The 27,786-nt window shown below is 38.8% G+C and overlaps 2 protein-coding genes across 3 annotated transcripts in view; one reads left to right on the top strand and one right to left on the bottom strand.

Annotated features, from left to right (window-relative positions):
* xpot (exportin, tRNA) overlaps positions 1-5,708 on the top strand; it is a 31,428-nt gene extending 25,720 nt beyond the window's left edge. Inside the window, 6 exon segments of the mRNA NM_001142243.1 lie at positions 95-211; positions 1,542-1,657; positions 3,254-3,301; positions 3,664-3,735; positions 4,870-4,926; positions 5,052-5,708. Of these exon segments, the coding sequence (NP_001135715.1) occupies positions 95-211; positions 1,542-1,657; positions 3,254-3,301; positions 3,664-3,735; positions 4,870-4,926; positions 5,052-5,078 (437 nt within the window). The 3' untranslated portion in view covers positions 5,079-5,708.
* Positions 5,709-9,314: 3,606 nt separating this feature from the next.
* n6amt1 (N-6 adenine-specific DNA methyltransferase 1) lies at positions 9,315-17,393 on the bottom strand. Of its 2 annotated transcripts, none has more exons than XM_002941254.5 (7): positions 17,267-17,393; positions 16,011-16,143; positions 14,769-14,855; positions 13,892-13,982; positions 12,607-12,690; positions 12,296-12,437; positions 9,315-10,721 (listed from the first exon to the last, which is right to left on the bottom strand). In XM_002941254.5, exons 2-7 carry the CDS (start codon positions 16,133-16,135, stop codon positions 10,603-10,605), a joined length of 648 nt encoding a protein of 215 aa, XP_002941300.2. In that variant the 5' UTR covers positions 16,136-16,143; positions 17,267-17,393; the 3' UTR covers positions 9,315-10,602. The 2 variants fall into 2 exon arrangements, with proteins under 2 accessions (XP_002941300.2, XP_004912981.2); XM_004912924.4 differs by having other exon boundaries at positions 17,287-17,388.
* Positions 17,394-27,786: the final 10,393 nt, after the last annotated feature.

The following is a 27,786-nucleotide window of genomic DNA, read 5'->3' as shown; positions in this document are numbered from 1 at the left end:
AGCATGAGCGTTATATCAAAAAAATGGAGGACACCTGACACCTAACTTTTATCATGAATGCAGAAGTAAACTGGTCTGTTTTTTTGGATCACAGGGCCTGAAAATGTGGAACGTGTCTTATTCACTGTCATCCAAGGAGCTGTGGAATACCCAGATCCCATTGCACAGAAAACATGTTTCATTATCCTGTCAAAACTGGTAGAATTGTGGGGTAAGTTTTTAGGTCTGCTATGCACATATTAGGAAACAAATATTTAATACTCTTTTCCAACATCAACCTTCTCGCTTTTATTTTTCTTAAAGGAGCAAGAATCAAAAGGTATAGACTGGCAGCTTATGTAAAATAAAGTGTTTTCCTAAACATTTTTTTCTTTTTTGCATCTTTCAATGGTTAACACACTAGATATGCCAGTTCCAGTCCTGCTTCAGCCAATAGTGCAATCACTTTGATGAATGAATTGCAGCACTTCCAACATTTTGTTTGTGATGGTATCTGAGATCATAATTTAGAGCCATATTCCTGTAGTTACTTGGCTGGTTTGTGCAGAGCTCTGCACCTGGTAATCCAGTAATATTATGATTCCTTGCTGGCTAGTGATATAATCATTCTGAAATAATTATATTACTGGATCACCATATACAGAGCCCTACACAATGTATATCAGCCAAATAACTACAGGCATATGGTGCTAAACTATGCTGTCAGATATGGTACCACCACAAACCAAACAGTGTCAGAAGAAGGATGTGATATTCGAAATGTGCAAAAAAGAAAAATATATTTAGCATAATGCCTTATTTTACATAAGCTTTTCAGTCTATAGTTTCTGATTTTATGATAGTTCCCCTTAGCCTTTTTCTCCATCTAAAGGAATCATCCAACCAAAACTTATTTTTTTAACAAATGTATTATGGAAATTTGCTTTGAATTGTGCAAAATGTCAATGGTTCCAGAGTTATGTGTAAATGTATTGGCTACCGAAAGCACGGTTTATCCCTTTTTTGTTCGCAGGGCCTTCTGTTTTCCTTCAGGTCTGTTAATGATATGGCTTGCAACTTTATTTCAGGAGTCAGAGCCAGCACAGCAGAAAGTGTAACCATCCACACATATACTGCTTTTAAACAGCAATTCTATTTACAAATAATTTTAAAATGAAACCTAGAATTTACAATTTCTTTCAATAGTAGTCTTTCTAATGGAATTGCAGACAATTGTATGTTATGTCTTTATTTCCATCCTCTTTCCTCCTGCTTCTTGTTGTCCTTCTTCTCTTATTTCTAAACATGTTGGGATTCTTTCTTTTATCTTAGCTTTCCTGTATTCTCCTGAATAACTAACCATACTTGCTTTGCACTGTCTTCAGTTTAGCACTTGTAATCTTTTAATAGATCACTTATCCCAAGCAGTAACTTGCTTGGGCTTTTATATCACAGATCTCCAAAAGTTTACCAGTACCTCAACAGAAACTTTAATTTGTATTCATTTTTAGTTCTAACATCACATTTGGTTCAGTTCACAACAGATACTTTTTCCTTCACAGGTGGCAAAGATGGACTTGTGGGATTTGCAGATTTTGTCTACAAACACATTGTTCCTGCGTGCTTTCTGGCGCCTTTAAAACCCAGCTTTGATCTTGCAGATGCTCAAACAGTATTGGTAAATGAATTCATGTACCACTTTTAAATTTCATTCCATTCTACAATTAAAACAACAAACATAGATATCTGTATGGCTTTCTTGGTGACTTGGTGTTTTGAAACTGTAAGGCTGACCCCTAGGGAACTCAACCTGAAGGTTACTCAGGTTAAGATGTTGTAATAGTCATCAAGCTATGACATCAGGCATTTGCCTTTTAGCTGTCATCAGAACTCCTGATGTCATAGCTTGATGACTATTACAACAATTTTTAATGTATGTAACTCTGTAATAAGCTAATTGGGGGGGGGGGGGGGGGGGGGGTGGCTGACCATTTTTTTTTTATAGAATTCAAATGTTCCAGAAGGCAATTACCAATATGAATCCAGTTTTGAGAAATAAAGTTATCCACTAAAAACAAATTTATTTAATTTTATTGGTGCAGAATAGCTTAATGAATTATTACATACTGCATGGCAAGCACAAAAAACAAAAAATGCAAATGGCACTCAGGGCTACAAACAAGGGAAAACCCTTTTAAAAGTTTATTGCGAAGGTGCCTCTGCAATAAACTTTTAAAGGAACAGTAACACTAAAAAATGAAAGAGCTTTAAAGTAATAAAAATATAATGCACTGTTGCCCTGCACTGGTAAAACTGGTGTGTTTGCTACAGTAACACTACTATAATTTATATTATAAGCTGCTGTGTAGCCACGGGGGCAGCCATTCAAGCTGGAAAAAAGGAGAAAAGGCACAGGGTACATAGCAGATAACAGATAAGCTCTGTGGAATACAATAGTGTTTTATCTGTTATCTGCTATGTGCCTGTGCCTTTTTTCCTTTGAATGGCTGCCTCCATGGCTACATAGCAGCTTATTTATATAAATTATAGTAGACTTTCTGAAGCAAACACAGTGCAGGGCAGCAGCACATTATATTTTAGTTACTTTTATACACTTTCATTTTTTGGTGTTACTGTTCCTTTAAAAGGGTTTTCCCTTGTTTGTAGCCCTGAGTGCCATTTGCATTTTTTGTGGTTGTACAGATTTTGGAGGGTGCCGATCCCTCCAGCAGTGTGCACCGGGCATATAATTTTGGAGTGCTAGGGTGTGCGGATAGAGTCTCTGTGGTACTAATACTGCATGGCAAGGTCACCTCTCTGCGGACCCATGACTGTGACTTATTTTACACCAGTGGGTGCCTAATTTTTGGACGTATAGTTTCACCTCTCTAAAAGAAAGAAGAAATAAAAATTGCCTTGCACTTTAAGAGAAGATTTAAGAGAAACGAGCTGTGTCAGAAAATACATGCTAGGCAAACTGCAGCCGATCCGTGGCTTTTCAAGGAAAATGAGGTTGGATTAATTGGGACCAGTTCTAATATTCTGTTTATAGCATTTATCATGGTAAAGGGATGCTAGTGCAGTTTACCACTTGTTGTCAGATCTATTGTTAGACACTTTTTCTTTTGGCGCTCTCTGAAATTCATGTGGCAAACCTAGACCCCATCATACTAAAACAGGAGTGCTCTACTGTCATTTGACGTGCAGAACACCAGCTTTTGCTTCTTTTTTCTTTAATATAAACCATCAAACTTTTTTTATCTTCTGTTCTCAGGCTTTATCGGAATGTGCTGTAACAATGAAAACGATTTATATCAAAAGGGTAGGTTTTTAATGACCCTATCTTAAACTGAAATGGCTTTTTTGTTTTACAATGCTCAGCAGGATTAGGCTTTGTTGCTATAATTTGTATATTTGTGCAAATGTTATGGCATCAATAGGGCAGTGTAATTGTTATTAAATTTCCAAACGTGTGTATTATATATAACAAACAAATATATACACAAGTTACATGGGTGGTCTCCTTCCTCATGTATGAGTGTGGTGTATTATTTGCTTTGTGGTTGCTAAAAGCTTTACCTTTCTGTAGTGATTTGTTAACCACTTGGCATATTTTAATGAGCGCCTCATATCAGTGACCATACAATTTAGTATTGCTTGTTAACTTTTGTTTTTTGTAATTAGGGGCCAGAATGCATTCAGTATCTGCAGCAAGAGTACCTGCCATCTCTACAGGTAGCACCAGAAATTATTCAGGTAATTAATTGTTCCTAAGACATTGGGACACGGGGAGCATTCTCCTAATACTTGTTGATAGACTTTTTCAGTTCAAGCAACCATGGTGGTCCAAATTTTGTTCAGGGCCCCCTTAGCTAATATTAAGGCTATAGATATATAAAAACAGTGCCCTGTATCACACTGTAAATGACAGTCAAACTGGGACTTGGTGTAGGTACTTACCACAAAGCTTACTCTAACTGATTCTAAGGCTGCGTAAAATAATTTTGTGTACTCTTTGGTATGAGCTCTTCCCATAAATATTGTCCTAGTTGTCAGTTTAGACTTCTAGAGTAAACTCAACCATAATTGGAGGCAAGGCAATCAATAAGGAAATTGTGACTCCTCTTATATAGTAGAAATGGGATGATTTCTCCTGACAGTTAGTTGGCTTCTTTGCCCTGTCTCCAGATGGCATTACTGGAACATTGTTTGGTAAAGTTACAGCATCTTATGGGTAATGCGCTTTGCTATCCCCCAAAGTGGGGTCCTGCAATATGTTGAGTACCTTGTAGGTACCTATAAAAAAAATTCAGGTAGCAACTAGGTAAGTGCGCATGAGGATTGGAGTACTGGCTGCAAAATTAAATTCTCTGTTAATCTCAAGCTGCAGGCATAACTTCAGTTGTCTCAATAGTGCCCTTAAGTCTCCCCATATTTCTCCCATTCAGAAGTTCAGAAGCCAAACAGGAAGAAAAAACGCTGAGCTGTGTAAAGGAAGTTCCCATAATGCCTCGCTCCTGCACAGAAACCCAGACCAAGTGAACATGCTCAGTTAGTTAGACTATGAGTCGGCTTCCTGCTGATTGGCTCAGATCCACATTCCTAAGGGGGGGGGGGTGAGTTTTTAGCATTCTTGAGGGAGGGGGGAGCAGGAAAGAGCAGAAAGCAAAGAGCTGTGTGTCTCTGGCAGAGGAAAACAAACACAACTAATCTTTTGACAGGGAACTCAGTGCAGCATTTCTGTGAGTGCTTATGGCTGTATTTACTTAGACCTAAAGCTTACTTAGTTTTAACCTTTCCTTCTCCTTTAAAGATAGGTCACAGAACCATTAGATCAGAATACTCGGGCAGTCATGCTAACCTCTTCCTTATCGTTCATTTTATTCGCAGGAGTTTTGCCAAGCCCTTCAACAACCTGATGCAAAAGTTTTTAAAAACTACCTAAAGGTAAGAAAATCCAGCAGTCTAAACTTCCTGCCATCACTTTCACAAGAATGCTGTTTGGCATCAGCTGGAGGGTTGCTGTTTTAGTGTCACTTTTAAAACCTCACAATCTTCATTTTCTTTTCTAGGTTTTCTTCCAAAGAGCAAAACCTTGAGGAAAATACTGGAAATCGCACCCTATCCCCCCCCCCCCCCCCTCTCTCAGGAACTCCAGTTATTAACTTATGTAGATTGCTAGTTTTGTACAAACCATTGAAACTGGTGTTCTAGAGAGAAACTTAAAAAACACATCATGAAGCTGTTTGGACTCTGCTGCCACATTATTTTCTGCATTGCAGTTTAAGCTTGTGCCCTGCTTATGGTATCACATAAAACATTGGCTTTTATTTTGAAATTTGAAAGTAAAGAAAATCTCTAGACTAGGAGTATCTATATGTAAATTTTTTTTTTAAGAAAAGGTCAATGGAATAAAAAAGAAAAAATATTTCAAAGAAATGAAAATGCTAAATTTAGGCTCCTGGAATATAACATGGTGTAATAAAGCAATTAAATTGATTTTGTAAATAGTCATTCTACTTTTACAGCCTGAATTTGATATTCCCACATATCTAGAATAGTATCTCTAGGATCATACAAACATTCAGTAAAATGAATATTTGTGCCTCTGAAACTAATCTTATTTGTTTGGTATGTGGCTGCTTATCATTGCTATTTGAAGGGTAGGTTCACCTTCATACATTTTGCTTTATTTATAGTTATAATAAATTATATTTACAATAGGCTTCCATTCTTTGTTTTGCTTTTAAGTAATTTAGAATTTAGACACCATTATGTTTTTGTTCATGTCCCTTTTCAGAGTTCTGCTTCTGAGGGGAGTTATTCTTAATGTCTTATGTGCCTATTGGAAGGACAACTTTAAAAGTGAAAGTGTTTTAAAGTACATGAATGGGTTTGCTTATCAAGAAACCTGTTATCCAGAAAGCTCCAAATAACAAGAAGGCCTGTAATTTTTAAAAAAATTACTTCCTTTTTTTCTCTGTAATAATAAAATACTACCTTGTACGTAATCATAACTAAGCTGCGTGAATCCATATTGGTGGCAAAGAAATCCTACTGGGTTTATTTAATGTTTAAATGATTAGCAGACAGTATTGGTGCTCCAAATTATGGAAAGATCCTTTATCTGGAAAACCACAGGTACCAAGTATTCTGGATAATGGATCCTATACCTGTAATATAAAATATAATGTCATGTTGCCCTGGACTGGTAAAAATGGTGTGTTTGCTTAAACATTATTATAGTTTTTATAAACAAGCTTTAGGGTCTGAAAAAAAGAAAATGCACAGGTTATATAGCAGATAAGCTCCGTAAAATATAGTGGTGTTTTACAGAGCTTATATATTGTCTGCTATTAAACCTCTGTGACCTTTAGCCCTACTTTAACTTGAATAGCTACACAGCAGCTTTGTTTTTATAAGTAGTTTCTGAAGCACACCAGTTTTACCAGTGCAGAGCCAACTGTACATTATATTGTAATAACTTAAAATGTTTAATGTTTATTTAAGCTGTCATTCTAGACCCCTTTATAGCCCTTGGTTATCTGCCTTACTCACCATTTCCCTTCAGGGGGTTGTGCTTCGCACTACAGATTTAGTACATTACTAGAGATGTGATGGAGGAAATTTTTTAACTTGTCACTCGCACACTTGAGTATGACTGCTAGCAAGTGAATTTGAAACAACCAGAGAAAGCACTTGTGTGACGACTCTGGTGTGTAGAAAGGAAATGCAAGTGCACGAGCCTGATATGGTAAAGAAAGAACCTTCATAACAGCACTTTTATATGGAAAGGTAGCACAGAGGTCTATAAACATAAAGCAGCTCTGAAATGATAACAAGAGACCAAGGAGAAAACAAGGGTATAGTGTGGGTGAGAATTAGGGATGCACCAAACCCAGTTTTTTTGGATTACAGGTAAAACAGCTCTGTGCATCTAGTATGACAGTCACTGACAGCATTAGCAGTCTACAACCTAGTTCAACATAAGTGCAATGCATAGGGCTTAAGGTTAACAGGCAAACTAAAGCTACTCCATATTTGGTCCTCGTGAGGTATATAATATACAACCCCTTGCCCTTCCTCCTTTCTTATAACTGTTATGTTAGCAGGAGTCCATTATGCAGGGGGGTATCTGCACTGGGAATCTAATTATCTAGGCTTGCAAGGACCAAACATTAAATCACTTTAATTTCCCTGTTTAGCTCAAAAATAACTAAATTAAATACCAAAGAAAAATAGAAAACAATTGCAAATCCAAATAAAGCAAAATGTCTGAAGGTGAACTTCCCCTTTTAGCTTAGTTATTATCTCAAAGCAAATGAGGTTATGCTGACAATGGTGGTCTCAGATACCATGATTTTAGAACTAAAACTTGTTTTTTTTCTGTAATTAAAGGTTAAATACAGGAGCGCATTCTTCAAACTTTTTATAAAAGAATAACAGTAAATTTTATGTAGTCAGATCTGCAAAGAATTGAGTCTCATCATTTAGGAAAGTGAATCTGACTGTGGGAGGGAAGGCTTTTAGACAAATGTCAGTGTAAATATATCTAATTGTGATCACCCAGTATTATAAGACATTGCATTTTTCTTGTAATGCTAATAAATAGTTTTGAAAAATGGTGCTTACAATAAATTTCAAGGCATTTTATATGGTCTTTTTTTTTTTTCATAAATGCGATCTGCAGATCCTTAACATGAGTCTGTATTCTCATGAAATTAACACAAATTAAAAAGCATTTTAAGTGCAACTATTACACTGCTGCAAAGTAAAACCCATAAAAGACTTAATGTTCATCTGTGTGATTTTTGAGCGTTTTTGCCACTGAAAAACAATGGGGGCCATTTATCAACACTGGGCAAATTTGCCCATGGGCAGTAACCCATGGCAACCAATCAGACTGTTGCATTCATTGTTCGACCTGCAGCTTGCTAAATAATGCGAATCACTGGTTGCTATGGGTTACTGCCCACAGGTAAATTTGCCCAGTGTTGATAAATGAGCCCCAATGTGTTGAAATACCCAAAATTGCTCCTGAAATCTCCCATTCATGATAAGGAGTACTGATTGAACGCACCAGCACAGGCTCTACGGTACATTTTTAGGCAGTGAGACCATGCTAGTACATTGACTTGATTCTCATTAAAGACAATAAAACAATATACAAATGAAGTTCCTTAACCGGGTATACCTTACGCCATACAGGCTTTCCAAGATGTTCCCCCACACCCCAGATACCTGTATAAAATGTGACCGAGACACTGGCTCATATATGCATGTGTTCTGGAGCTGTCCAGCTGTGCAAAACTATTGGCGAGAAATCGTTAACTACATCTCTGATGCCCTAAGCTTTCCCCGGATTCTATCACCAATTGTTTGCCTACTGGGAGTGGCCGAGGACCTAGGTCTCGCACACCACTCCAGACTCTGCTACCTCCAGCTTCTATACTATGCCAAAAAAGCCATTCTCTTACAATGGAAATCCTTGGTCCCCCCAAACCTACCGTTCTGGAGAACTCTAGTAAATAATACCCTTACCAACCAGAAGCTGACCTACCTCGCACGTGGTTGTCCAAAAAAATTTCATTCAATATGGGGCCCTTGGTTGATCTTCCATGAAACCCCAGAAAACTCCATAGACAGTATACCACAACAATGAAGATAAACTGGTTCCTATCTCCCCAGCTCTACACTCTGCCTCTCTTTCCTCTTCCTTATTCTTTCACCCTGTTTCCCCTCTGATTATTGTCCTTTTTGTATTTTTATGTTAAGTTGAAAAATGCAAAAATAAAAACTTTAAAAAAAAAAAAGACAATAAAACAGGGTGGGAGTGTTTTTACAAGCTAAAAAAATGCAGTGGAAATTACCAAAATTTACCCCATGTGTCATGCACAAACCTTTTTTACTTTCAGGCAAAACTGAAGGTGGTCATTCACCTTTTGAAATAATTTTAGTATTAGTTATTACTAAAAGAAACTTTGTACCTGGTCTTCATTTATTTAAGTTTTTTTTTTTAATTTAGAATTTTAAAAGCTAATTACCTTAGCAACTGCAAAATGAATAGGAGAGAACGTGAATATCATGGGCCCATACCAGCCAAAACAGGTATTTTTTTCTTCAAAATGTCATTGGTGACATATGACTAATATATAATCATAGATTATATTTCAATATAAGACACAATTTGACAAAAAAAAAAATGATACTGGATCAATTAATCAAATTGTGACAGATCATACTGGCATTCAGCTGCTCATGGCACATTCTGACAAACTGACAGATTTGAACTGATCAGCTTTGATAAATTTGTCAACTTGATATAACTTCCCTGAAAAAGTTCCTAAAAGTTAGGAACGTTTTAATAAATGGGAAAAATATTAATATCCTTCAGGATTTTTTAGTTCAGTATTTGATAATCAGCCCCTTATTCCTGCCATATGTGTATCTGATCCAAAGCTTAGCAACCAGATATCAACGTTAAATGGAAATAAAGTGTAATCACTTTCTAGTTTTATTAGTCCTTTACTATTAAAGACAGGGAAAACGAATAGTGAAATGTATAAAAACACAGTTGCTCTTTATAAATATAATAGAGGACATTTTCACATAGAAAAGGGCAGGAATCCACCAATTTAGACATAAGGAACATAAATTTCACTTGAAGCTCTTATGCAGGGAAGCACAGAAAGGAACACTCATCATGCATACAAAGCCCAAAAGGAGCAGTACTCCCCTGACCTGAAAAATTTAAAGTGAAGTCACTAGAATGCAGTGGAGCACATTAATGAACACTGGCCAAATTCGGACCTGGGCAATAACCAATCGAAACCAATCAGGAATTAGATTGTTTTCAGCAGGTGAAAGGAAAAACGACCGCAAAAATAGGTTACTGTCCAGGTGAAAAAATAAGCCCTGTGTCTTTGCTGTAAGTATGTTGCAGCTTTGCGTGCATTTTGGCCTTTTCTTCCAGGCAGATTTGCTCCAAGTTGTTTAGGTAAGTCGAATGATGCTTGTCTGCTTAATTTTTAAATTCTCCTGCAGCTTCTAATCTGAATTGAAATCAGGGTTTGATTGACACATCACAGGACATTAGAAAATGAAGCAGAAAGTAGCTTTTCAAGGCTCAATACTTTTAGCTTTTGCAAACAATTAATTGAACACATTTGTTGTTGGCCCAGCGATGCCCCAGGGAAAGATGTTATTGTCCAGCAAAATCTGGGGATCCCTTGGTTAAACAGGGGTTATAAAGCTTTTACAAAATATGTCCTGCAACAAGACGCAAGGCAGATTCTATGCTCTGAAGAAACCTAATATATGTTGTATATGTAAATTTCCTGTAACAGTTTTTTTGTAAGCAGCAGGGGTAGGGACTCCTACTGAGCTTGCCTATATCAAAACATTGCTGCATTAATTGATATTCAAGCAGGATTCAGATGGTTCTTTGTGGCATGAGGCTATACCATATTTTAGCACATTCCAATGCACCCATGTGTTACAAACTTTAGTGCAGAGATGAACATATGACAACCAGTCCCTAATCTGTACTTGCAGAAATTCCTCACAGAGGATAAATCATCAATGAACAATCCAATCCGTACTTCCTAGCAATTTAAAAAGTACTTAAGGTGCTTTCAACAATCTGCAGAATTTTAGAACACATAGATTTTCCCTTCCGGCCTGTCGGCAGAGAACCTTGGATCCTATCAGCCCGTACATCCTCATATTTTCCAGTATTTCATCTACAAAGGAAAAAAGTAACATACTATGTAAGCAAATATAAAATAGTTCAAATGTGGGTCTATACTACTGCTTATAGACAACATCAGGAATTTTCAGCTGACCAAAGCTGGCCATACACAGGCAGATATCTGCTGCCAACTTCAGACAGTAAAAATCCATTTTAAACATTTTAGTATTCAAGTACATATTACCAAAGTATATGTGGGGTCCAGGTGTACATGACCCAGACCTACAGCAAGAGGAGGATCATACCACAAGCAAAACAGCAGCCACCCATGGTGTAAAAGAAATGCAGGCCAACAAAGGACATAGCCTTAAACGTTTTGTACATAAAACACTTAATTGCCAGCCTACGATTAAAAAAACGTGTAAGGCTATGTCCTTAGCTGGCATATAATAAAATTTGCATTTCTTTTACACAAACCTGTTAGTGGGATCCATGAGTGCCTGCTGTTTTGGTGTGAACTTCAGACAGTAGTTAACTTAAGTGTCAGTAGCTATGTGGGAAGACCAGTGTAGACCAAGGATCAGTCAGATATCTACATCTAAATATAACATTTTTTTTATTTAATTTTTAAATTTGACATGGGGCTAGCCATATTCTTAAGCTCCCCATACACTGGCATGTTGTGTTGCCAAGCGGGCGGATCTTCTCCCGATATCCCCCACCTATGGGTGGGCGATATCGGGAGAATCCAGGGTAATGCGATCGTTTGGCCCTGGGGCCAAACAATCGGATTACAACGGGTATAGGAGAAGTCAATGCGATGAGCTGATGTGGTCCCCGATCCGAATAGATTTTCTAACCTGTCCAATCGATATCTGGCTGATTTCAGGCCAGATATTGGTCGGGCAGGCCCCTCGGAAGTGCCCATACACAGGGCGATTAGCTGCCAAATCGGGCCAACCTTTAGCTTCTCAGGTGACTGGACTTATGCTCTGATAAACTTCAGTCACACTTTACTGCTGCACTGCAAGCTGGAGTGATATCACCCCCCTCCCAGTAGCCAATCAGCAGAACAATGGGAAGGCAGCAAGATAGCAGCTCCCTGACACCCTGTATTGTTAATTTTGCTCTCATTCCTCACCTAGTGTTAGTTATCAAAATAGCACTCGAAAGTAATAAATCCAAGTCCAGCTTGGGACTCCTCCAGTTACATTGGAGTAGGAGAAACAATTGGTTAACTGAAAGCAGTTCTAATGTGTAGCGCTGGCTCCTTCTGAAAGCTCAGACTCAGGCACAATGCACTCAGATGGCGCCTACCCACCAACATTGCAACTAAAAAAAAATAAATTTGCTGGTTCAAGAATAACATTTGAAATGGTAGAGGTAGAATGCAATGCTAATGCAGTTTTCTGCATGGTCTATTCAGCACTGTTATGTCTAACTGTGTTTGTCTCTGTTTCTTTACTGTCCTTATCACCTTTACTGGGACTAGCTGGGTACACTAACTTGAAGACCAGCAGAAATATGAAATCCTTTATAATGTCATCCACCATTAGATTACACCTGTTCTGAAAACCAGTTGCTATTTTCTGCTGTATATAAAATATGAAGCTGTATTGTCTTTACCAGGATTGTTTTCCTTTAAAACAATCAAGTAGAAGATGCCAGTTGGGGAAAGGAGTTTGGGAACAAATGGGAAAAATCTGTCCATTACTTCTCGACCATTTTTGCCTCCTGCCCATGCAGCTTCAATTCCATGGCTTCCAACCTAGAGTTGAAAGGAAGAACGACTCAGAATAGCAGATTAACATTCAAAAGCATGTCACAGGTCACTCCGATCAGGGCACAATGTTATATCATTGCAAAAGCCTTTGATTCACATAGAGCAACCTCACTTTTGCAAAAATACAACCACCCATGTGTTTTTGACACATTACCTCTTCTGGGGGTGTAACTACATAGGGTGGATTAAAAACAAGAAGATCAATGTGTCCTTGTAAACGTGGTAACAACCCAGTAACCTGTGTAAAGAAGAATATCCAAGAGTCAATCTACAAAGCTGTTTCAGGTATGTATAAAGGTCTGATGTTACGTCATGATAATTTCTGCATAGTTTATAACATCTTAGTTAAAGGAAAGTTTAAATCACTCGGGCGTGCCAAAATGTTAGGTACCCCCTAGCTCTTACACAAGGTGCATGTCCAGGATCAACATTAAAACCTCCTTTGTTCTCTTTACTGCTAATAAAAAGTACAGTTTTGGCCATCTAGCCCCTTTTTTCCCCTAATGAGCACTGGAATCGTAGCATGGAAGCACTGTTTATCTGCCACCATGCTGTGGTGTAAATCAACCTGTTACCACCAATGAGGAACTTGCCGTATGTAATAATGCATAGGCATTGATAAGATTTGTGAATGAGCCTATTAAAGGGGTGGTTCACCTTAAAATTAACTTTTAGTATGTTTTAGGGCTTAACTCCAAGGGAGATTTTGTCTGATCTTGTCATGCAACACCACAAGATTCTGTAGGATCCTACAAAATCTGATCTCTACAAGCTGTAATGTAAAAATCAGATCAGATAAAGTTGCAAAGTGTTTTGTTCATGTGTCTCCATCTGACAGTCAGTGTATTCCAATGAGAAGAGAAAGTCTGTCAGGAACTATACGATTTTATCTCGTTGAATAAAGACATTGTGACGGATGTCAAAAGTTGATATATAGTTTACACATCAGATTTTTCTATCCGTCCCTTTATATTTTAACCATTGCAACTACATCCAAGTTTTTTTGTCAGTCTGACACCATCCTACAAAATCTCCTGTGTAGTTTAGCCCATAGAATGAGTAAATGTTAACTTTTCAGTTGGTTTGCATTTTTTTATTTATATTAGTTTTTGAATTATTTGCCTTCTTTTTCCAACTATATGTGAGCCACATTCCAATGGAAAAAGTGTTGGGGAGCAAGTTCCAGGGTGCCAAATAAGAGCCATGATTGGCTATTAGGTATCCCCTGTATGAACTGGCAGCCTACAGGAGACTCTGGCAAGAAACCTAGTTTTTATGCATGATCTACCTCATACTATCATATTAACAACCCTTTTAATATTAACCTGTTTTTTTTCTTCTATAACTGCAAAATATCATATTCCAAGTTCTATAACATGAACATGCATACTATAGTTAAAAATATGATCACTGAAAGTATTCAAAGATTATTTCATTACCAAGTCTGTTATGATTGGCTCAATGTGTAACTGGTTGGCCCTGGCGGTCTCTAAAGTACAATAAGCTGCCACAGGGTTGATATCTGTACATCTGCAATAGGGAAACTGCTTACAGAGAGAATACAATATAAATATCAACACATATATGTTACTGGTTATCTTTATTTACAGAGTTGTTTTGTGTATTGCAACTTTGGACATTTAAAGCTACAGCCCATAAACTCATTAACAAAATGTAGGCTCATTAATCTCATTAATGGATACATTTTAAATGTCATTGTAACAATTAAAAACTTATCACTCACCCCTTCTTAATTCAACTAAATGTGTTACTTTAGCATGTAATAGTTTCAGTTTTATGCACAAATAAGGACAGACGCAGCAGAACTGTAATAATCAACAAAGCAGACGCTACAGCGGTGAGAAGCCCAGCCACAGTTTACATGATTTTGTTAAATATATTAATATATAAATATTAAATAAAATCTTAAAGGACATGAAAACCCTTATTCACTGGGAGGACAAGTCAAAATGTTAGGTGCCTCAAAAGTCAATTCAAGTTTATTTTTCCAGGGTTGGTGTTCCTTTTAAGAAAAATTGCCTAGCCCCACCATCATACCTTATTTCCAGGCATTCTGAGCTTGGGCTTGTGCATCAGGGTAAAATGTCTAATATTACTCTACTGTGCATGTGCAATTCCTTCTGGGACACCTAGATTATACTGATTAGGCTTCCTTCTCCTCTTATTGATCCCATGTAATATCAGCAAGGTGATCGACATGGATTGTACTCATTGGATTACAGTAATGTCAAATCAGCAATTGTGAAAGCAAAAAAGGATGGCCTCTGTTTAACACTAAAAGTGACAACCACTTACAGGTACCAAGCTTTCTGTCCAATAAGTGATGCAATAAATGCAGAGACAACACCAGACCCGCAGCCCACTTCAAGGCTAATTCCAACTCTGCAAGAAAGCCAAGAATTAAATTCATACTAAATTTCTATCTCATAATGTAAACCAGTGAGAATGAAAACAAAATATGATTTTGGTTTTATTTGTAGCTTGATAAAAGGCCACACATGGCCTAAAATGTTGCTGTAATGCCCTAAGATGTGTGCAATAAAGGCATTTTAAATAAAAATACAGGTGGTGCTGTTCCAGACTGTTCTTGGTTTTATTTGTAGTGCAAACATTTAGTACAAGGAGTTAATTTGAAAAACAAAATAGCACAGCACAATGTATTTTTCACAAGTATTTCATAAGATGAGACACTGTTTTCACAGACGCAAAAATGTATGTTAAAACAAGATGTGTTTTTGAATGCTGACAGATGGGTTAGAATACACTATATGGCCAAAAGTATTTCAGATATTTCTCAGTTGGAAGTTACTACCGAGTTCAAAAGAATATTCATCAAGAAAATGGGGTTTTATGGGTACACAACTGCACGCAAGTCTAGTCACCATGGACATTGCCAATTGTCAGGTAAAGTTCTGTAAAGGCCAGTGCCACTGGAGCAGTTAAACCATGCCTTCTGAAGTGATGAATTGTACGTGTCTATCTGATATATTGTGAATTCACAACATTCACAATTTTATTCACAAATGTATGTCTGGAAGAGAGTATTGTTCAGTATACCACAGGGACCTCAATGCCTTATACAAAGACTAATCTAACCAAATTTGCTGTAATTTATGTGTGAACTCAAAATGACTGTGTGTCTACCTTATACAGGTATGTGATCTATTATCCAGAATACTCGGGACCTGGGGTTTTCCGGCTCTTTCCATAATTTGGATCTCCATACCTTAAGTCCACTAAAAGATTATTTAAACATTAAATAAACCCAATAGGATTGTTTTGATTCCAATAAGAATTAATAGAACTTGATCCCAACTAAAATACAAGGTTCTGTTTAATTATTACAGAGAAAAAGGAAATCATTTTTAAAAAGTTATTTGCTTATAATGGAGTCTATGGAGGACAGCCTTTCTGTAATTCGGAACTTTTTGGATAATGGGTTTCCAGATAATAGATCCGATACCTGTAGAAGTACATATGCTTTCATATAAATAAGAAAATAAACCCTGCCTAAACAAGCTGGCTATCATTTCATACCTGGACTTAAGCTCCTCTGCATCTTTCTCCAGGGCATCGAGTAAAAGAAATGTATCTTCTGCAGGGTCATAAACATCAGCGAAAATACCATGGCCAACATGTGGATATATGGGTGTGGGCAACATATTCTTATCTTAAAACAAATAGAGATTTGCAAATTTAAACATTTTATTAATAATTATAATGACCAAACTACTTATCGACCCATGGTATGCCAAACAAGACTATATACACACATATTATAGTATATACGCACATTGGTGGTGTACCAATAATATCATTTGTATTACGGTATGTTTATGGTGCCCCACAGATCCTAACCATGATCCATGCACTATGGATACTGTTCAATTCAGGAAATTGTGCATGTTTGAAAATTAAATCACCTAATCCACTATATATGCCAGCATGTGAAAAAGTGAAGAGGTGCTGAAGCTTCTCTTCTTTTCCTGAATCATCGGAAGAGTAGTTATATTGTGTATGGCCTTCATACTCTCATTGTTTAACCAATCAGAGAGTGCACCTGATTGGTCAGAGTGTACCTAATCAGACCAAATAATGACAATTTTTTTCGGTAGCTATAAACATTTAAACAGCACTATATGTGCCCTACTGAAGTTTAATTACAGTGCAACATTGTTATGCAAAAATGGCACTGTAATACTTATGTTTAATAACAAAGATCATTCTTCCAAATGGATCTTAATGGACAGTAAAACAGGTCAATTGTTTGGATTTGACACAATGAGGGAAGATTAAAAACACAAACTAATACTAATCCATACATGAGATACCATAGTTTCCATCCACCCATTGTGGCAATTTTTTTAGACTCTGTAGAAAGTATGGACCAGTTTATGATTTAATTAACAGGGCCCTATTAATAAAAAGGATTGTAGAAAAGAAATTCCCATTGGATCTTATTGATTAACCTTTCAGAAAGGTGGACAGTAAACTCAGAACAGAACATATCTCCCTAGCAAATTAGTAGGCAGCACAGATACCCCATCTATGAAAGGGAGTATTATCTAGATGTTATCTGTAATATGGAAAGGAAAAGCAGTCCCAGTGGTACTGAATTACGGCTCTCCTGGTGCGATGCACTAATTATGGTACATTTTATTTAAACAAGATCGAGAATGTTAATGGAGAATGTAAACAGTCAGCTGTAAGTATGTATTTGGTAGAGCACACAAATCACAGGCATAATATTGCCAAATGTTGTAATTGTCACTGACACCCAGATAAATACTCACGCCTCCCTCAGGGCTCTTACCCGCAGCCCCAACTCTCACACGAACTCCACCAACCACGTCTCATCACGCCAGACCAGCGTCACAACTACACGTACGTACGCGCAGTGACGCATCACGTAGCCTGGTTGGAGAGATGAGTTTGCGTAACTTAACCTAGTTGAAAGCGGCTGGTAAATTGGGGGTAGCGGAAATTCCAATTTGGTATGTCACTGCTCACACCTCCTAATTATGGTACAGAAAAAACATTGTTACCATGCATACCGCCACCCTAGCTAACAGTATTTCCAATGAAGTCATTTATATTTTCTGCTTGGAGTTCTGACTTGTACCAGGGAACTAAAAGAGACGTTCTCCTGGTGGCAGACAATTCTTATCAAAGCCTCTTCAAATTTGACCCGAAAGTAAAGAGGCTATTACGCAAACTAAGGGGCACGTTTACTAATCCATGAATCCAAATGGGAAAAATTCGGATTGGAATTGAACATTTTGCAACTTTTTCGTATTATTTGCGATTTTTTCGTCGCCATTACGACTTTTTCGTAGCCGTTACGACTTGCTCGTATATTCTCGTGACTTTTTCGTATTGAGCGCTCGTGAACGGCGGGCAAACCTTTCAGACTTAGCATGATTTTGGAAGCCTCCCATAGGACTCAATGGCACTCTGCAGCTCCAACCTGGCCCAAGGAAAGTCTCCCATAGGGCTCAATGGCACTCTGCAGCTCCAACCTGGCCCAAGGAAAGTCTCCCATAGGGCTCAATGGCACTCTGCAGCTCCAACCTGGCCCAAGGAAAGTCTCCCATAGGACTCAATGGCACTCTGCAGCTCCAACCTGGCCCAAGGAAAGTCTCCCATAGGGCTCAATGGCACTCTGCAGCTCCAACCTGGCCCAAGGAAAGTCTCCCATAGGACTCAATGGCACTCTGCAGCTCCAACCCGGCCCAAGGAAAGCCTCCCATAGGGCTCAATGGCACTCTGCAGCTCCAACGTGGCCCAAGGAAAGTCACGATACTGAAGCTTGAATGAATCCGAAACTTTCGTACTCGGCGCGACGGCTACGAAAGAGTCGCGACAATTCGCTCAAGTCATAACGCTACTAAAGTAGTAACAGCTACAAAAAAGTCGCGACAATTTACGAAAAAAAACGCAAAATACCGATCATTACGAAAAAAACACATTTGGACGCTTTTCGGACGTTCGTGGATTAGTAAATGTGCCCCTAGGACTGTGTGAAACATGTTTTTAGTCATTTTGTTTGTTTATACAGGTATGGAATCCCTTATCCGGAAACCCATTATCCAGAAAGCTCCGAATTACGGAAAGCCCGTCTCCCATAGACTCCATTTTAATCAAATAATTCAGAATTTTAAAACCAATTTCCTTTTTCTCTGTAGAAATAAAACAATACCTTATAACTGATCCCAACTAAGATATAAATAATCCTTATTGGATGCAAAACAATTCTATTGGGTTTTATTAATGTTTTATTGATTTTTTAGTAGACTTAAGGTATGTCGATCCAAATTACAGAAAGACCCTTTATCCGGAATACCCTTGGTCTCAAGCATTCTGGATAATGGGTCTTATACCTGTACCACATTTATTGAAAATTATGACTAATGATGTCATACACCTGCATTATGAAGTTAAATGTAAAACCCTTTAACCCTTTAAGTGCCAGCCGAATTCGTCATTTCAGTTCCCCCCAGTGCCAGACGTTTTGTGAACATTCTGTGCTCTCTCAATGTAGGGGCTTTTATTGGGGGCAGGGTTAAGTTAAGTTAGGCAAACTATATATTGTTTTTTTCAGGAGAACCTGAGCTTTCCAAATCTACCTGAGTTTTTGTGTATTTCCACTTCTGGAACAAGATTTAGAGCTTGAAATACAAAAAAAAAAAGAAAAAATGCAATTTTTCATGATATAAGGATTTCTACCAGAAACACATTTTATTTTATGGACAAAAATTCAACTGATTTGGAAAGCCTCATGTCTCCCGAACGTGCCAATACCTGATATGTATAGTTTTATTGAGATTTCTGACTTCTATAGATCAAAAACTCCCAGCAGTAAATTACTAAATTTTCAAAGCATTACAGCAGAATACGGCACACTTTACATTCCAAAGCCAAAAATCCTGGAACATTAGGTTTACCCCAGGAAACCATACATTTTTGAAAACTACACATTCTGACGAATCCGAAATGGGTAACTATGTCTTCCAACTCCTAAGTACCAAACGGCAATGCTTTACTGAATTTAGCATTTTCTATAAAAAATTATGAAAATTCTAAAAAATCACCTCAAATCTTCCATTTTCAAGCACCTTATCTCCCACATAACATTAGGTACGAAGAAAACACACCCTAAATATAAAAGCCAGGGGTCCACTGAACAGTTTGATGCCCATTGTGCATAGGATCACCGATGTATCTGGAATTTAGAGACCCCAAAAGGAAGTTAGTACATACAAATTGCCCAGGAGATCTCTTTAGCTACTGAAAATTCAACACATTTACTGCATTTTCTGTGGGATAAAAACACAAAAAAATACATTGACCCCCCAAAATCATATATTTTTGGAAAGTACACATTCGGACGAATTCAAAATTGGTACCCATGTCTTTCTACTCCAAACTACTGAGTCGCAATTCTTTCCCAAAATTGCCAGTTTTGATGAAATACCTAAAAATCACATCAAATCTTCCACTTTCAAGCACCTTATCTCCCACATAACATTAGGTACCAAAAGAACACACCCTAAATATGAAAGCCAAGGGTCCGCTGAACAGTTTGATGCCCATTGTGCATAGGAACACCAATGTATCTGGCATTTAGAGACCCCATAAGGAAGTTAGTGCATACAAATTGCCCAGGAGATCTCTTTAGCTACTGAAAATTCAACACGTTTACTGCATTTTCTGTGGGGTAAAAACCCAAAAAAATACATTGACCCCCCAAAACCATATAGTTTTGGAAAGTACACATTCGGGCGAATTCAAAATTGGTACCCATGTCTTTCTACTCCAAACTACAGAGTCGCAGTGCTTTCCCAAAATTGCTAGTTTTGGTGAAATACCTGAAAAACACATCAAATCTTCCACTTTCAAGCACCTTATCTCCCACATAACATTAGCTACCAAGAAAACACACCCGAAATATGAAAGCCTAGGGTCCGCTGAACAGTTTGATGCCCATTGTGCATAGGATCAGCACTGTATCTGGCATTTAGAGACCCCATAAGGACGTCCGTGCATAGAGATTGCCCCAGAGGTCTCTTTAGCTACTGAAAATTCAACACGTTTACTGCATTTTCTGTGGGGTAAACACACACAAAAATACATTGACCCCCCAAAACCATATATTTTTGGAAAGTACACATTCGGGCGAATTCAAAATTGGTACCCATGTCTTTCTACTCCAAACTACAGAGTCGCAGTGCTTTCCCAAAATTGCTAGTTTTGGTGAAATACCTGAAAAACACATCAAATCTTCCACTTTCAAGCACCTTATCTCCCACATAACATTAGGTACCAAGAAAACACACCCGAAATATGAAAGCCTAGGGTCCGCTGAACAGTTTGATGCCCATTGTGCATAGGATCAGCACTGTATCTGGCATTTAGAGACCCCATAAGGACGTCAGTGCATAGAGATTGCCCCAGAGGTCTCTTTAGCTACTGAAAATTCAACACGTTTACTGCATTTTCTGTGGGGTAAAAACACAAAAAAATACATTGACCCCCCAAAACCATATATTTTTGGAAAGTACACATTCGGGCGAATTCAAAATTGGTACCCATGTCTTTCTACTCCAAACTACAGAGTCGTAGTGCTTTCCCAAAATTGCTAGTTTTGGTGAAATACCTGAAAAACACATCAAATCTTCCACTTTCAAGCACCTTATCTCCCACATAACATTAGGTACCAAGAAAACACACCCTAAATATGAAAGCCAAGGGTCCACTGAGCAGTTTGATGCCCATTGTGCATAGGATCAGCACTGTATCTGGCATTTAGAGACCCCATAAGGAAGTTAGTGCATAGAGATTGCCCCAGAGGTCTCTTTAGCTACTGAAAATTCAACACGTTTACTGCATTTTCTGTGGGGTAAAAACACACAAAAATACATTGACCCCCCAAAACCATATATTTTTGGAAAGTACACATTCGGGCGAATTCAAAATTGGTACCCATGTCTTTCTACTCCAAACTACAGAGTCGCAGTGCTTTCCCAAAATTGCTAGTTTTGGTGAAATACCTGAAAATCACATCAAATCTTCCACTTTCAAGCACCATATCTCCCACATAACATTAGGTACCAAGAAAACACACCCTAAATATGAAAGCCAAGGGTCCGCTGAACAGTTTGATGCCCATTGTGCATAGGATCAGCACTGTATCTGGCATTTAGAGACCCCATAAGGACGTCAGTGCATAGAGATTGCCCCAGAGGTCTCTTTAGCTACTGAAAATTCAACACGATTACTGCATTTTCTGTGGGGTAAAAACACACAAAAATACATTGACCCCCCAAAACCATATATTTTTGGAAAGTACACATTCGGGCGAATTCAAAATTGGTACCCATGTCTTTCTACTCCAAACTACAGAGTCGCAGTGCTTTCCCAAAATTGCCAGTTTTGGTGAAATACCTGAAAATCACATCAAATCTTCCACTTTCAAGCACCATATCTCCCACATAACATTAGGTACCAAGAAAACACACCCTAAATATGAAAACCAAGGGTCCGCTGAACAGTTTGATGCCCATTGTGCATAGGATCAGCACTGTATCTGGCATTTAGAGACCCCAAAAGGAAGTTAGTGCATACAAAGTGTATACACTGCAATATAAGCTACCGGCATGTGCATTATGCGGCATAAGACCCCCTAACAGTAAGGAGACCCTAGAAAACTATACATTTTCCGAAAGTACACAATCTGACAAAACAAAAATGGGTAAATACATCTTTCTACTGCAAACTACCAAACTACAAAGCTATGCTAAACAGAACGATTTTTTTGACATTTCTGAAAATTGTCACAAAGCTTGCATTTTACCCCATTATGTACCCCCACATTTTGTACCGTATCAACATGAAACATTCTAAATATGAACACCAGGGGTCTACTGAACAGTTTGATGCCCTATATGCATAGATTTACCAAACTATGTGGGGTACAGGGGCACCCAAGTAAAAATAGTGCATATGAATTTTCACATAAGATGCTTCGGCTCATGCAGTTTTTGCACCCGGTATGTGTATTATGTGCCATACGACCACCTAACAGTAAGGAGACCCTAGAAAACCATATATTTTCCGAAAGTACACATTCTGACAAAACAAAAATGGGTAAATACATCTTTCTACTACAAACTACCAAACTACAAAGCTATGCTAAACAGAACGGTTTTTATGACATTTCTGAAAATTGTCACAAAGCTTGCATTTTACCCCATTATTTACCCCCACATTTTGTACCGTGTCAACATAAAACATTCTAAATATGAACGCCAGGGGTCTACTGAACAGTTTGATGCCCTATATGCATAGATTTACCAAACTATGTGGGGTACAGGGGCACCCAAATAAAAATAGTGCATATGAATTTTCACATAAGATGCTTCGGCTCATGCAGTTTTTGCACCCGGTATGTGTATTATGTGCCATACGACCACCTAACAGTAAGGAGACCCTAGAAAACCATATATTTTCCGAAAGTACACATTCTGACAAAACAAAAATGGGTAAATACATCTTTCTACTACAAACTACCAAACTACAAAGCTATGCTAAACAGAACGGTTTTTATGACATTTCTGAAAATTGTCACAAAGCTTGCATTTTACCCCATTATTTACCCCCACATTTTGTACCGTATCAACATAAAACATTCTAAATATGAACGCCAGGGGTCTACTGAACAGTTTGATGCCCTATATGCATAGATTTACCAAACTATGTGGGGTACAGGGGCACCCAAGTAAAAATAGTGCATATGAATTTTCACATAAGATGCTTCGGCTCATGCAGTTTTTGCACCCGGTATGTGTATTATGTGCCATACGACCACCTAACAGTAAGGAGACCCTAGAAAACCATATATTTTCCGAAAGTACACATTCTGACAAAACAAAAATGGGTAAATACATCTTTCTACTACAAACTACCAAACTACAAAGCTATGCTAAACAGAACGGTTTTTATGACATTTCTGAAAATTGTCACAAAGCTTGCATTTTACCCCATTATTTACCCCCACATTTTGTACCGTATCAACATAAAACATTCTAAATATGAACGCCAGGGGTCTACTGAACAGTTTGATGCCCTATATGCATAGATTTACCAAACTATGTGGGGTACAGGGGCACCCAAGTAAAAATAGTGCATATGAATTTTCACATAAGATGCTTCGGCTCATGCAGTTTTTGCACCCGGTATGTGTATTATGTGCCATATGACCACCTAACAGTAAGGAGACCCTAGAAAACCATATATTTTCCGAAAGTACACATTCTGACAAAACAAAAATGGGTAAATAAAACTTTCTACTGCAAACTACCAAACTACAAAGCTATGCTAAACAGAACTGTTTTTGTGACATTTCTGAAAATCGTCACAAAGCTTGCATGTTGCCCCATTATGTACCCCACATTTAGTAACGTACCAACATAAAACACTCTAAGTATGAACGCCACTAGTCTACTGAACAGTTTGATGCCCAATATGAATAGATTTACCAAACTATGTGGGGTACAGAGGATGCCAGACAAAATGTCCATGTGCAAAGACAAGTAACAAAGAACAATGTAAAAAGCAATAACATTGATAAAGAAAAAAAAAAAATCACTAAAATCATTTTTTTTTTTTTTGCCTAATAATATCTGCGGGCAGAATAACAGTTTGAGTATTTTGGCTAGGGCAAATAAGTTTTACAGACAAAGTCAAGCAAACAACAACTATGCATAACTGAAAATGCTATAAAATGGCTAAACATGCAGTAAAATACCCAAAAATCCACCAAAATCACAGAAAATGTAGTAGAAACACCAAAATAATACACAAAAGGTATTGCGCAGTGCGGTTAGCGAATACACTATCCGCAATGGCAATAAAACATTTTTTTCAGGCAAGAATAAAAACGATGCGATTAGAAAAAAAAAAATAATTACAAAATTACATAAGTGTGTAAGTGTGTGTGTACATGTGTGTAAAATGTGTTTTGTGTGCATGTGTGCGAGTGTGCAACCAAGTGTGAGTTTTCTCTAAGTGCTGTAAGTGATGAATGTTTGAAAACCTCCCAAAAATGCATGTGTGTGTGTGTAAGTGTGAGTATAAGTGTGTATTAGTGTAATAAATGTGTGATTGTGTGTTTGTGTGTGTATTTGCCACTTACTTGGGGTCTAGAAGATCAGGATCTGCAGGAGAAACTCGATCTGGCACAGCAGCATCAGCCCATGTGAGGGGGCGGGGCAGGAAGCAGGGGGGCCAGAGGGGGAAGCTGCGGAAGGGAGAGGAGCTGCACAGAAAGCCACGTGGATGGCAGGTAAGTCCCATGGGGCCCCTGGGTGATCGCTACCCAGGGGCCACTCGTTCCCCACCTCTGACTATTGTCTGGAGGCTGGGGAACGAGTGGGGAGCGAAGGAATGGCTTGAAAAGCCATTCCTCCGCTCCCAAAACCAGAAGTGCAGCAGGACGTAGAATCTACGTTCTGTGGCACTTTGGTCCTTTGATACACAGGACGTAGATTCTACGTCCTGTGGCACTAAAAAGGTTAAAGATTATACAATATCTTAATCACACGTCACATCTTGATCACACACAGATCAATGCTTCGCTTAATCAAAAAAATGAAAGCAGAAATTAAGTTGTGAATCTTAACAAAAGAAAATAAACTGTCGGACTGGGACCCAGGGGCCCACCAGAAAATCTTGGACCCTAGGCCCGCTCTCCAAACTATTTTTCCTCCTTTCCTCACCCAACCTCTTTATTCTCCTAGTCATTTTTTTACATGCTAGCATCTATTCTTCCATCTATTTTTCCTCTTTCTTCCTATTCAGAAATAGGGAATGACCATGAAACAGGCCAAATAGTGAGGAGCAGGGGCCCACTTACACCCGGGCCCACCGGGAGTTTTCCTGGTATCCTGATGGGCCAGTCCGACACTGAAAATAAATACTGAAGTGGTTCACAAGCTATTCATTTATAAAGTTTGTGTATATACTAATCTATGCTAGTATTTTTACAGCTGAATAATTTATCATTTTTTAATAGAATTATTCAACAATTAATTATTTCCATAAATTGTACTGGTTATAGATGTGTTTATCTAAGGCCTCTTGGGCTCTAACATTGGCTCTCTAGGGGCACCAAACTGCAAAATAGTGATTATATGTTGCACAAGCTTGAAGATAATGGATGAAATTGACCAAAAGTAAACTTGAGTTTTTAGTATTTTGCTTCTTGTCCAAAACAAGGCTAATTTTGACATTTACCTAAAAATAAGTCAGTTCCAGGGCACCAAAAAAGTGTTGGTGAACACCAGTGCTGGCAGGGGTCCCCCCGTTTCACAGAGGAGTATGACCAATACCAGCTGTCACAGGTTCCCAAGGGACAGACTGTCTGGTATTGTTTGTGAAGACTAGGGAGGGTTCATGGGAACCATGGGGATGAAGATCCTGCAGCTTGGAGAAAGGACACTAAGGAGTTAAAGCAGCTCCTCCTCCTGCTCAGGGCTTCATCCCCTGACAACTTCCGCCTACCCTCAGTTTTCTTTTAGTGTCCTCATTAGAAGGACAGACACTAGGTGGCAGGGAACAGTGGTGCAGATTTAGTCAAGCGCCCTGAGTGGTTGGTACCTGCTCTACGAAGGCTGTACCACCTCATGAAACTAGGGACAACATCTCTAATTGGCACCCTTGGCTTGATATGTAGGTAAGTATCTCCATTTGCCGCCCCCCGCCATCACCAGAACAGCCGCCATGGCCTCTCTCCTCCTTCTAGCTTCCAGCCCTGGCTCTCCCCTTCTGCTGCGTCACTCCCTAAAACCTACTGGCTCTAAACACCCCCCTCCTTCCCTAGAGGAACAAGAGGAGCTTTCAGGAGAAGAGAGACAGATTTTTTCTGGTGAAGACAGGAACAAGATGCTCCTAGATCTCAGAAGGAGGTTGAAGGTCTCATTCAGGCCATGTTGCAAGCTCTAAGCATTGAGGATACTCAAGCTTCACAGGAGCCTGAGAAGAACATATTCAAGCACCAAAAGAAGAGTTCCAGCTTATGAACAGCTGGACGAGATAGTGAAGGTGGAGTGAAAATCTCCCGACCATAGGGTAAAACTTTCCAAGTGCTTCACCCAGACCTACCCCTTCCCTCAGGAATGCGTGGATACATGGTCTGCTCAACCTACTTCAGTCTCATGACTATCCAAGACCACTACCATCCCCGTGGTTGACACGGCCTCCTTCAAGGTTTTTGCAAGGCCATATTCACTGCTTCTGGAGCAATGCTAAGACTAGTCTTTGCCACAGCATGGGTGTCTAAGGCCATGGAAGAGTGAGTAGAACAGGTTTCCCAACAAGGGGCTAGCACTAAGTTCCCTGAAGGTGCAGGTGTCAGCACACTACATCTCATACCAACAACAGCTAGCACAGCAGGCCTATTTCAAGACTTTCCTACAGGGAGCCATAAGAATGGTTTCCTACTTACAAACAACCCATTCCGCCTTGGGACCTGAACTTGGTCCTTTCAGTTCTTCAAGAGGAACAGTTTGAGCCCATAGATAACATACTGTTCCTTCCCTTTGTCCAGACCCCAAGGCACAATCTTGACGTGGTCCATTCCGTCCAGACTTACATTGGGGCAACTCAGAAGTTGTGAAAGGTTGATGCTCTGTTTGTGCTGCCAGAAGGTGCCAATAAGGGCCTCAAGACCACCATCGCAAGATGGCTCAAATTCACCATTCTCAGGGCATAAACCATCAGGGACAGACCACCATTTTCAGTCACTCGCTCACTCTTACGTACTTTGTGGGTATCGGCTGAAGAGGTTTGTAGGGCTGCCTCCCTTCACACTTTCTCAAAATTCTACAGGGTGCACACACATGCCTCGGCCTAAGCAAGTTTCGGGAGGAAGGTGTTACAGCTTTGCCATGAACACCTGGGCTCATATTGTCCCACTCTCATGGGTAGCTTTGGGACACCCCATGATGCATGTGTCACACAATATAGGCAAGAGAGAGATTTTTTGTACTAACCATTAAATCTTTTTCTCTTGTCTTATTATTGGGGGACACAGGCCTTCCCTCCTTGTCATAGTTATAGATAAGTTACAGTTTCCAACAGTTGCAGATTATTTTTTCATTGACAATTGGCATTTTTTTCCCCCTTCAGTTAAGTATGGAGTAGTACATACTCTTGCATAAAGAGGGCTTTTTGAGTGAGGCTCTTTCTCTGGTCAGGGTAGTGTTTCTTCTTTAGTGTCATGGTCCTTCCCTTCTTCAGTTAGAAAACTGAGGTT

The sequence above is a fragment of the Xenopus tropicalis genome, chromosome 3, assembly GCF_000004195.4.
Source record: "Xenopus tropicalis strain Nigerian chromosome 3, UCB_Xtro_10.0, whole genome shotgun sequence".
NCBI classification, from domain to species: domain Eukaryota; kingdom Metazoa; phylum Chordata; class Amphibia; order Anura; family Pipidae; genus Xenopus; species Xenopus tropicalis.
The sequence above is the reverse complement of the archived record's forward strand: the minus strand, read 5'-3'. Positions and strand labels throughout refer to the sequence as shown.

Coding starts and splice junctions, on each gene's coding strand:
- n6amt1 (XM_002941254.5), bottom strand. CDS start 16,135: ATGTTGCCCACACCCATATATCCACATGTTGGCCATGGTATTTTCGCT. Junction 12,691..13,891: donor AGCCAATCATAACAGACTTG/GTAATGAAATAA, acceptor TTCTTTACACAG/GTTACTGGGTTGTTACCACG. Junction 12,438..12,606: donor TAGTTACACCCCCAGAAGAG/GTAATGTGTCAA, acceptor TTTCAACTCTAG/GTTGGAAGCCATGGAATTGA.